This window comes from Otolemur garnettii, unplaced genomic scaffold (assembly GCF_000181295.1).
Source record: "Otolemur garnettii isolate 467f Iridium unplaced genomic scaffold, OtoGar3 scaffold00013, whole genome shotgun sequence".
In the NCBI taxonomy this organism is placed as follows: Eukaryota; Metazoa; Chordata; class Mammalia; order Primates; family Galagidae; genus Otolemur; species Otolemur garnettii.
This window is the reverse complement of record NW_003852408.1, coordinates 25,011,635-25,023,099: the sequence shown is the minus strand read 5'-3', so window position 1 is coordinate 25,023,099 and position 11,465 is coordinate 25,011,635. Positions and strand designations below refer to the sequence as shown.

At 41.4% G+C, this 11,465-nt stretch overlaps 1 protein-coding gene and 1 non-coding gene across 2 annotated transcripts in view; both read right to left on the bottom strand.

The window, feature by feature from the left end:
• Positions 1-11,465, bottom strand: part of INO80D (INO80 complex subunit D) — a 43,790-nt gene that overhangs the window by 11,542 nt on the left and 20,783 nt on the right. Inside the window, exon 5 of the mRNA XM_023510375.1 lies at positions 7,890-8,166. Within this exon, the coding sequence (XP_023366143.1) occupies positions 7,890-8,166 (277 nt within the window). The remainder of the gene's footprint in view (positions 1-7,889; positions 8,167-11,465) is intronic.
• LOC111723636 lies at positions 6,204-6,310 on the bottom strand. The gene has a single exon (XR_002772136.1). It is a non-coding gene; the product is annotated as a U6 spliceosomal RNA (small nuclear RNA).

The window sequence follows — 11,465 nt, the reverse complement described above, 5'->3', positions numbered from 1 at the left end:
TGTCTCAAAAAAAAAAGAATAGAATCAGACAGATCTGGTTCTGAATCTCAGCTCTACTTATTACTAGCTGTGAGTAAATTACTTAGCCTCCCTTAAACCTCAACTTCCTCACCTGCAGAGTAGCGACAATAAGGTACTTTTCAGCTGGCAGGCTTGTTGGGAACATAAAAAGACTTACCAGACCCAAACCATTTATATACAGTATACAGTATGGTACTAAGTAAAAATTCAGTGTTTGTTAGTCATGATTATCGTTATTAGGATCTGGTCACTTTGTGCTGAGAAACAGCAAATCTGCAAAAAAGCCCCACCTTACATATGGAGAAGAGAATATTAATATGCAGAAATGGATGGGTCACTTTCATCACCAAAAGGCACTCACTTTTGGAGATACTTTTTAAGCTTTCTATTATATATGCAACTCCACATTTCATTACTTAAGTCCTATCTCTATTTTGCACACTTAATGTTTAAGTATTTTAAGGTATTTTTAAATTTTACAAAGAGGTGATTCATTTACATGCTTCCATTTAAAGAAAAAAATCAAAACCAGAAAATCAGGCACTGAAGACTCTTATTTTGTGCCCTTGTCTCCCCATTTGCCAGTCCCCACTCCTTCTACAATATGTATTCAGTTTTGTTTTGTTTTTTTTTTTCAGACAGAGTCTCACTTTGTCACCCTTGGTGGAGTGCCATGGCCTCATGCTCACAGCAACCTCAAACTCCTGGGCTCAAGCAATTCTCTTGCTTTATTCAGCCTCCCAAGTAGTTGGGACTACAGGGACCTGCCACAACGTCCAGCTATTTTTAGAGACCAGGGTCTTGCTCTTGTTTAGGCTGGTCTTGAACCTGTGAACTCAGGCAATCCACATGCCTCAACCTCCCAGAGTGTGAGGATTACTGACTTGAGACACCATGCCCGGCTATTCATTTTTACTAGTTTGGAGATCCTTCCAATTTTCTTTATACCAACATAAAAAAAACAATGTCTAAATTATTTTTCTTTCCTTTTCTAGAAAGAGTCTCACTTTGTTACCTGTGTTGCTCATAGCAACCTCTAACTCTTCGGCTCAAGAGATCTTCTTGCCTCAGCCTCCTGAGTAGCTGGGCCTATAGGCATTTGCCACAATGCCTGGCTATTTTTTAGGGATGGGGTCTCACCCTTGCTCAGGCTGGTCTCAAACTAGTGAGCTCAAGCAATCCACCCACCTCGGCCTCCCAGAATTCTAGGATTACAGGCACGAGCCATCTCGCCCAGGCCCATATCTAAATTCTTCTAAGTACAAAAACTATCCCAAGTGACTCTATGAAGCATCACCAACTATAAGACCTTGATAAGTGTCTGAGCATGGGGGAAAAAAAATCTATTTAATGTATTTAATTTAAGTTAGACATTGAAAATGAAAAAATCTGGCTCGGCACCTGTAATTCTGCGGCTAAGGCGCCAGCCACATACACCAGAGCTGGCAGGTTCGAATCCAGCCCAACTATAACCAAAAAATAGCCGGGCATTTAGGTGGGTGCCTATAGTCCCAGCTTCTTGGGAGGCTGAGGCAAGAGAATCACTCAAGCCCAGGAGTTGGAGATTGCTGTGAGCGGTGATGCCACAGCACTCTACCCAGGGCCACAGCTTGAGGCTCTGTCTCAAAAAAGAAAACGAAAGAATCTTTTCAGTTGTTTGTTTCTACTGTCTCTCTAAGGGTTTCAATATAGACGATATACACTAATTAGATATTACAGAATATAAACTACATATGAATCAACATAAAATATAAATATAACAATACTTCTACTAATTATCACTTTCATCTAAACAGTAACCAAACAAAACAGATAAGCAGATGACACCATAGAACTTGCTTTAATTAAGATTCCAGCAAGATTTGTTGGGATCTTAACGGTGGGAAAGTAGGGAAAGTAGATCGTAATTGAATTAAACAGTTTATTTCTAATAATTGATATATGTATCCCCTCAAAAAGTATTTTCACTTACTTTAGTCCTGTAAAAAGGATATATAATTTCAAATACATAAACCATCATTTTGGTAGTTAAATCCAAATTCTCTTCATCTAGATTTAAATGGAAGGCACACACACATATTGTAAAGATAATTTTCATTAAACACTTTTAATAATTTTGCTCAGCCATTTTACCAAGCCTAATATACAACATATTCCCTCATTTTCTTTATTATAGACTTCCAAAAGATTACACTGGCTTTGCTTTTGAAAACAGTCTTATGACTTGGGAGGCTAAGGCAAGAGAGTTGCTTCAGCCCAAGAGTTCGAGGTTGCTGTGAGCCAGTGGTTCTCAACCTTCCTAATGCCACTTTAATACAGTTTCTCATGTTGTGGTGACCCCTAACCATAAAATTATTTTTGTTGTTACTAGCACCGGCACTGGGAAGGTTGAGAACCACTGCTGTGAGCTGTGACCACCACAGCACTCTACTGAGGGCAGCATAATGACTCTGTCCAAAAATAGTCTTCCGAGCTCGTGCCTGTAATCCCAGCAGAGCCTGAGGCAGGAGGATCACTTGAGCTCAGGAGTTTAAGACCAGCCGGAACAAGAACGAGACCCCATCTCTACTAAAACTAGAAGAGTTATCAGGTTCAGTAGTATGCACCTGTAGTCCCAGCCACGTGGGAGGCTGAGGCAGGAGGATATTTGGGCCTGGGAGTTACACGCAGTGAGCTATGATGATGGAGCTGCACTCTAGCCTGTGCAACACAGTAAGACTCAGGGAAAATAAAAAGCCTTATGTTCCAATTTACTAATTATCTCTTAAAATAAATACAAAGTCAGAAATTCACTACCCTTGTGGATAAAGGTAAAAATGCTTGATATTATGTTAAATATTTTATTATCCAAATAATCCCAACAAAACAAAGCAAATTATCAACTTTTTGGGATAACCCATTTTACCAGAAAGGCATATATAAGTTTCTGAACCACTTTGGGGAGTTGAATCTTCATTTTATGAGGCTTCCTGTGTATATACTTTAAAATAAATAAGATCTTCTGTTACCAAAAAACTTTTTGGATTTTTGGGAGGTTTTGTTTCGTTTTGATTTTTGAGACAAAGCCTTGTTCTGCTGCCCTGGCTAGAGTACAGTAGCATCATCATCAAGGCTTGCTGCAACCTCAAACTCTTGTGCTGGAGCGATCCTTCTGCTTCAGTCTCCCCAGTTACTGGATGATAGCCATGTGCCACTACACCCTGATAATTTATTTAACTTTCTGTAGAGATAGGGTTTTGATATGTTGCTTAGTCTGGCCTTGAACTCTTGGCCACAGTGATCCTCCCACTTCTCCCTCCTAAAGTGATAGGATTATAGGGATGAGCTACAACACTTGGCCTTTGAAATTTTTTGTTTTTTTTTTTTTTTAAAACAAGATCTCCTTATGTCATCCACGCTGGAGCACAGTAGCCTGAGTACAGCTAAGTGCAACCCTGAATTCCTAGGCACAAGCAATCACCCAGCAATTTTTTTATTTTCTATTTTTTATAGAGAGGGTCTCACTGTTGCTTAGGCTTTTCTTGAACTCCTGGTCTCAAGAGATTGTCCATCCTCAGCCTTTCAATGTGGTGATATTACAGGCATAAGCCACCATGCCTGGCCAATGCTTTTAGTATTTAAAAAATCTATTACATGCTTCCCTTTGGCAAGCTCTACTGTATCCCATAAACGCTGATGTTTCCCCACAAACATTAGTTACTGCAGGATTGTGGCTACAAGTTACTGAACTTGGGTTTGCATACTTTAAGCTATTTCAATGGCTTACTCATTAATACTCACCAATAAATATGACAAAGTTATTAGATAAGAAAAATATACATTATATTTATATAATATATAAACTAAATACAAACTATTTTAAAAGACACACATTACAAAGTAGCCTTTAAAGTTTTAATTTCTAAAATGGTAACTTTTAAAATGTCTTTTGTGGAACGAGGACTTTCATACCAAAAATATCAAATAGAGAGCTTTATGCAACTAATAGCTGATTTCTGTGAACCTAAATATTATGTAAGCTACCAATCACCAAGGAATGGTTATGGAACGCTGCTATATGATTATCAGTTACATACATAAACTTTATACCAATCATGGGGGACATGACCAAATGACATGAAATCAAATTCAAAACTATTATATTCCATCTTCTTGTTTGTTTTTTGTGACAATTATTCTTAATTATTTCTTAAGTATCACTAAAGTTGGTTTGGATGTTATTCTGAAAACAACCAGTAAGCCTATGGCTCAGTGAGTAGGGCACTGGCCCCATATACCGAAGGTGGCAGGTTTGAACCTGGCCATGGCCAAACTGCAACAAAAAAATAGCCAGGCACTGTGGTGGGCACCTGTAGTCCCAGACACTCCAGAGGCTGAGGCAAGAGAATCGCCTAAGCCCAAGAGCTGGAGTTTGCTATGAGCTGTGACACCACAGCACTCTACCAAGGGCAACAAAGTGAGACTCTGTCTCTAAAAAAAAATTATAGTTTTCCTCAGAAATATTCAATTGTCCCAAACTCATAGTACAGTCTCTAACATCTTTAACAAGATCATAATAATATAACCAGAGTCAAGGAATATAATGTTCTTTTTCCTTTTCTTTTCAGAGACAGAGTTTTACTTTGCCACCCTCACTAGAGTGCTGTAGTGTCACAGCTCACAGCAACCTCTACCTCTTGAGCTTAAGTGATTCTCTTGCCTTAGCCTCCCAACTAGCTGGGATTACAGGCACTTGCCACAACACACAGCTATTTTTTTGTTGCAGTTTGGCCGGGGGGCAGGTTAGAACTTGCCACCTCGGTATCTGGGGGGGGGCACCCTACACACTGAGCCACAGGCGCCACTCGAATATAATGTTTCCATACAAGCCTCTTCGGGGTAGGCAAAGCTACAATTTCTACTGAAATTATGCACTTAAAAGCATTATATCTTTTAAATGTTAGATATCACTTTATAACCTGTGTTAAACTGAGTGAATTCCCTCAACAAAGAGAGAACTGACTTTCATTTATTCAATTCTATTCATTTGTTTTGTCAACATGGATATGTAGCCAGGCGCAGTGGCTCATACCTGTTGGCTCTTACCTGTAATCCTAGCACTCCAGGAGGCCAAGGCAGGTGGATTGCTTGAGCTCACAGGTTAGAGACTAGTCTAAGCAAGAGCAAGACCATGGCTCTAAAAATAGCCAGGCATTAGCTCAGCACCTATACAGTGGTTATCACATCAGCCACATACACCAATGCTGGCAGGTTCAAATCCAGCCCAGGCCAGCTAAAGAACAATAACAACTGCAATAAAAAAAAATTAAAAAGCTGAGTGTTGTGGTAGGCGCCTGTAGTCCCAGCTACTTGGGAAGCTGAGGCAAGAGAATTGCTTAAGCCCACAAATTTGAGGTTGCTGTGAGCTGTGATGTCATAGCACTCTACTGAGGGCAACAAAGTGAGACTCTGTCTGAAAAAAAAAAACAGCCAGGCATTACAGCAGGTGCCTGTAGTCCCAGCTACTGGGGAGGCTAAGACAAGAGAATCACTTGAGCCCCAGAGTTTGAGGTTGCTGCGATTCCATTCTACCGGGGGCAACAAATAAGATTGTATCTCAAAAAACAAACAAAAAAAGATATGAGATGTAAGAACAAAATATGCCTTGTTTGCACTCTCATGGCAATTACTGTTTATCTTGAGAGACAGACATTAACATAAATATAACATTCTATGATGAAGCACAGTACCAAACTTAATAAGGATACATAATGGGGGATTTGACATAGTCCAGAGAATGACAAAAGGTTTCTGTAAGCTTTAAGTCTCTAAATAAGATAGAACCTGAAGTATCTTCTCGAACAGACACTATACATCCCCAGACTGGGAGGTCTAGAAGTAAAGGCAGATACTCTAGGTGGCAAACATTATGTACAGTGTATTAGATATGTATAAACATTTTCAATTCAAACAACTCTAAATCCATTCCACTTCTAGAAATCCTTTGAGCAATAGTGCATCCACGTGAGCCATGCAACTGAAATTTAGGTATCTTTTTCACAACAAATGAAAGCAAAATATACAAAATAAAAATATAAAAAATATGTAGGTATATAAGTAATCAAGAGCTACAAAGTAAACGTTGTATGGTAATATTTTGGGTTTTCTGGGGGGGTTCTTTTTAAATCTTTTTTCTTTTTCTTAAAAATATGGAAAGCTTCACGAATTTGCGTGTCATCCTTGCACAGGAGCCGTGCTAATCTTCTCTGTATTATTCCAATTTCAGTATATGTGCTGCTGAAGTGAGCACTAAAATCTTTCTTCTTCAAGTGACCAATGAGAATATGTAGACTGAGAATTTTTTCTTCACTTTAATTTATTAATAATCCTACCATCTAGAGACATTTCAGTATATAAACTCCTAAGTATTTTTATATCCATATATGCTAAAAGTCATCCCCTAAAAATAATAAACTCAATAAGAAACTAGGCCTTTGAAATTTGGAAACTTTTTTTTTTTTGAGCAAAGCCTCAAGCTGTCCCCCTAAGTAGAGGGCCGTGGCATCACAGCTCACAGCAACCTCCGACTCCTGGGCTCAAATGAGTCTCCTGCCTCCGCCTCCCAAGTAGCTGGGACCACAGGGACCCACCACAACGCCCGGCCATTTTTTGGTTGCAGCCATCATTGTTGTTTGGTGGGCCCGGGCTGAGCCCCCCCTTTTTTTTTTTGGAAAGAGAGTCTCACTTTATTGCCCTCGGTAGAGTGCTATGGCGTCACACCTCACAGCAACCTCCAACTTCTGGGTTTAGGCGATTCTCTTGCCTCAGCCTCTGAAGTAGCTGGGACTACAGGCGCCCGTCACCATGCCCAGCTATTTTTTTGTTGCAGTTTGGGCAGGGCCAGGTTTGAACCAGCCACCTTCAGTAAATGGGGCCGGCGCCCTACCCACTGAGCCACAGGTACAGCCTGAAAACTATTTTCTTTTCTTTTTTTTTAGAGATAGAGTCTCACTTTGTCACCCTCAGTAGAGTGCTATGGTGTCACAGCTCATAGTAACCTCTAGCTCTGGGGCTTAGGTGATTCTCTTGCTTCAGCCTCCCGAGTAGCTGGGACTACAGGCGCCCACCACAACACCTGGCTATTCTTAGAGCCAGGCTATTCTGCTCTGGCTCAGGCTGGTCTCAAAACTGTGAGCTCAGGCAATCCACCCACCTTGGCCTCTTAGAGTGCCAGGATTACAGGTGTAAGTCATCCCACCTGGCCTGAAATACTTTAAATAATACAAGTAAAGAAGCATAAAATACCAAAAATAAAATAATAATAATAATAAATAAATATTTCTTTTTAAAGAACTCTAAATATTATTTTTAGATAACATAAAATGTCTGAGCATTGTATTTTTTTTTAACAGGTAACATTTTCAAATCTTTAATGAATAAATTCTGGGTGGCACCTGTGGCTCAGTGAGTAGGGCGCCAGCCCCATGTACAGAGGGTGGTAGGTTCAAATCTGGCCCTGGCCAAATTGCAAAAAAAATAGCTGGGGGGTTGTGGTGGGCGCCTGTAGCCCTAACTACTTGGGAGGCTGAGGCAAGAGGACAGCCTAAGCCCAAGAGCTGAAGGTTGCTGTGAGCTGTGACACTACAGAGGGCAACATAGTGAGACTCTGTCTCAAGAAAAGAAGAAAAAAAGAAGTATAATGAATAAATTCTAATGAAACCCGCCAAATTTCAGTAACGCTTTAATTTTACTGTAAGCTCATAGCAGTATTTTTTTGACACCTATGTGACACTTTAATGAAGCACCAAAACCAAATAGATGCTTAACTATTTGGGGCTTAAGTGCTCTGTTCACATTATGCCTCAACTATTCTATTCTATGTAAAACACGCAGAAAACAGACTGAGTGAAGTCCCTCAGAACAGGCAGCTGTGGCTCTAACCTGGTTTGACCGACTGCAGCCCTCCTCAGCTCTTGCATCAGCTGCCCAGCGCATTCTGGCTCTCTGCTGGCCGCCTGCAGCAAAGCTTTCCTAAATGTATGCCGGCATTTCTTTTGACGAGATTCTGCCCGCTCCAGGCGGCAGAGGTGCTTGTATTTCTGCTGAAAGTAAGTGCAAAGCTGGGTCACCCTGGAGCTCCTACTCTCCGCGTCATCATCATCTGACCTGGAAAGAGCAAGGAGATGAGTGAAACACCAATTACACATCAGGTTCATTGCAGAGAGGGCAAGAGAGAGGGAGGAAGGGTAGTAAGATACGCTGGTTAGAACTTCCGTGGCATGTGAGCGCATACTTAATAAAACTAGAGGAAGAGAATTCCAATAGTGCTGAAAGTAAGTGTAGTTTTTCAACAATAAGCAAGGAGGGACAGACAACCCAGTGTTTTAAGAAACCTAACCTTCCTACCGTGTCATCAGTAGACACTTAATGCACCAATGTCTTCAAAATTTTAGTGACCAGAGATGCTTTTTTTTTGAGACAGAGTCTCACTATGTCACCCTTGGTAGAGTGCTGTGGCATCACAGCTCACAGCAACCTCAAACTCTTGGGTTTAAGCGATCTTGCCTCAGCCACCCAAGTAGGTGGGACTACAGGCACCCACCACAATACCCGGCTATTTGTTTTGTTGTTGTTGCAGTTGTCATTGTTGTTTAGCAGGCCTGGGAAGGGTTTGAACCTGCCAGCCCCGGTGTATGTGGCCAGCGCTGTAATAACTGCTAAGCTACAGATATCGAGCCATGACCTGAGATTCTTGAGGGAAACAAGTCATTTCCTTGCCTTCACTTACCTGAACATCTACACAAATGGCTTGGCAGTTAGGAGGAACACAAGGCATAATTTGCAAAAGATGGGTCATACCAGAAATAGAGCAGTGAATCCTACCAGTAAATTAGCTAAGAGCTGTCCTTTTCTGGTTTTCAATTTTGACCATAGAGATCACACTCTACATAGTTTTTTCTTTTAACTATGGAGGTATCTCCAACAGCATTTAACAGACCAGGGATTACATACGGTTTCCTTTTTGTCATATGCATATGTGACTGATTGGCGGTTCCTGCTTAAGTGCTATGTGGAAAGGGCACATTTGAGCACAAGAAAGAGAGCTGCGGTTACTCAGCACTGTTTACCACCAGCGAGGTTACAAAGGTCACTGTTCTAGGGAAGAAATGTGCTCTCACTTCTGACCATCAGGAGTAACATGCACTACACTTGAAAACTGATCCATGTTATCTTATCTTCTTTCTCTTCTATAACATAAAGTAATAAAATCCATGTGCCACCACATGTGTTTGTTCTCTTACTAATCTTCTGTAAATCACTGCTTGGTTTCTCTTCTCTTCTTAAGTGGGATTATCACTTTCCTTCAGAATAGTCTTAACAAGCTACTCTACCCTTTTGTTTAGTGCCTCTCCAGAGAAACACATTATCTCCATTACAGTTTCTCCTTACAGATGTAAAAATTGAAGGATTTTACCTTGATCTTTTCACCTACTCTGCATTCAACATCTACTCTGTATCTGTTATGCTGAGCACTACAGAAGAGAGTCGAGAGCTTCAGGGAGTTTGCAATGCAATGTAGACAAGATACACCAATCCCAAAAAGAAGATGGAACCAATAACCAAAATAATGGGGCAGACAGACCAATGATTCAAATATCTGACTACAAATTAGAAAAATCTAGAAACATTTTAAAACTTTAGATTACCAGCTTGGCGCCTGTGGCTCAAGTGGCTAAGGAGCCAGCCACGTACACCTGAGCTGGCCTGGGCCCGCCAAACAACAATGATGGCTGCAACTAAAAAACAGCCAGGCGTTGTGGTGGGCGCCTGTGGTCCCAGCTACTTGGAAGGCAGAGGCAGGAGACTCACTTGAGCCCAGGAGTTGGAGCACAGCTGTGAGTTGTGATGTTGCGGCACTCTACAGAGGGGGACAGCTTGAGGCTCTGTCTCAAAAAAAAACAACCAAAACACTTCAGATCACCAGGACCTACCCCAGATCTACTGAACTAGAATCTCCATGGGGCAGGGCCCAGGAATCTTTATTTTGAACTGTTCATTCCCTCAAGTTTCCTAGCAGAACCACACTTGGGAGTTCTAACGAAGCCAGTAAATGCTGTAATTTAAAATTAGATTAATAAGTACCAAAAGAGAGGTATAGACAACGTGCTATTGAGGGTCACTGGAAAGACTGCCAGACGAAAGGAAGGTTCTGCAGAGGTGACTGCAGAATTGAACAACAGGTAGAATTAAATAAAGATCAGACAAAAAGGGTGCCCCATAGAAATAAGACACATAAGCCAAGACGCAGAGGGTGGTGAGCAGTGAGAACCAAGCAGCTTGCTTCGGCTACGATATGGAGCATGCAGGGGCGAGTGGAGGGTGTAGGAAGGGTAGACTTTCTCAACCTAAATTAAAGAGTTTAACCTTTATACCACAGGCAATGAAGAAACTTTGTAATTCTTAACAAGACAGATAACAACAGTAGAGAACAATTACACTGTCAGCAGACACAGAATAAACAGAGGAAGAGACAGAGAAGAGCAGCTAGAAATTCTTATAAAACTCCAGGACCCACACAAAGGTGGGAGCAGTAGGGGTGGCGAGGTGCACTTATAAGACCAACACCGTCAACCAGGCAGGGAGATGGAAGGGACAATAATCATCGCTCAGCAGTTTCCATCAGTGAAGACTAGGGAAGGGCAGGAGCACCACTTAGAAACCAAGGGACAGGAACAAGAGCAGTTTGGGGACAGAAAATAAAATTCCATTTCAGACAAGAAGAATCCTGAGACACATGAGACACCCAGGGGAGCTGCATGAAAGTCTGTGGAGAGAGTGATTTTAGAGTCAACAACTAACAATGAACAGCCAGGGAGTGAGTAAAAGTAAAAAGCTACAGAGATAATGGAAAGAACAAGACTGATACCAGCCATGATTACTTTTAAAAGAAAAAACTCAGTTTGGTGACTGGCTGTGAAGGATAAACTAGTCAGTAAGGGTGGCACCCGCAGCTCAGTGGGTACGGTGCTGGCCACATACACCAGAGGCAGCAGGTTCGAACCCAGCCTGTACCCTGCCAAACAGCAATGACAACTGCAACACCAAAATAGCCGGGCGTTGTGGTGGGCACCCATAGTCCCAGCTACTTGGGAGGCTGAGGCAAGAAGAATCACTTAAGCCCAAGAGTTGGAGGTTGCTGTGAGCTGTGACGCCACAGCACTCCATCCAGGGCGACAGCTTGAGACTCTCAAAAAAAAAAAAACCAAAAAAAAAGAAAAAAAGAATTGATAGAACAAGTTCACAGAAAATCACCAAAGATATGAAAAACATGAATAATACTACTAACCAACTTGGCCTAAATGACATTTACAGAACACTATATTCAAGTGTGGTTTCTGGGCACAGTAAAATTGAATTAGAAATCAGTATCTGGGCTCGGCGCCCATGGCTCAAGTGGCTAAGGC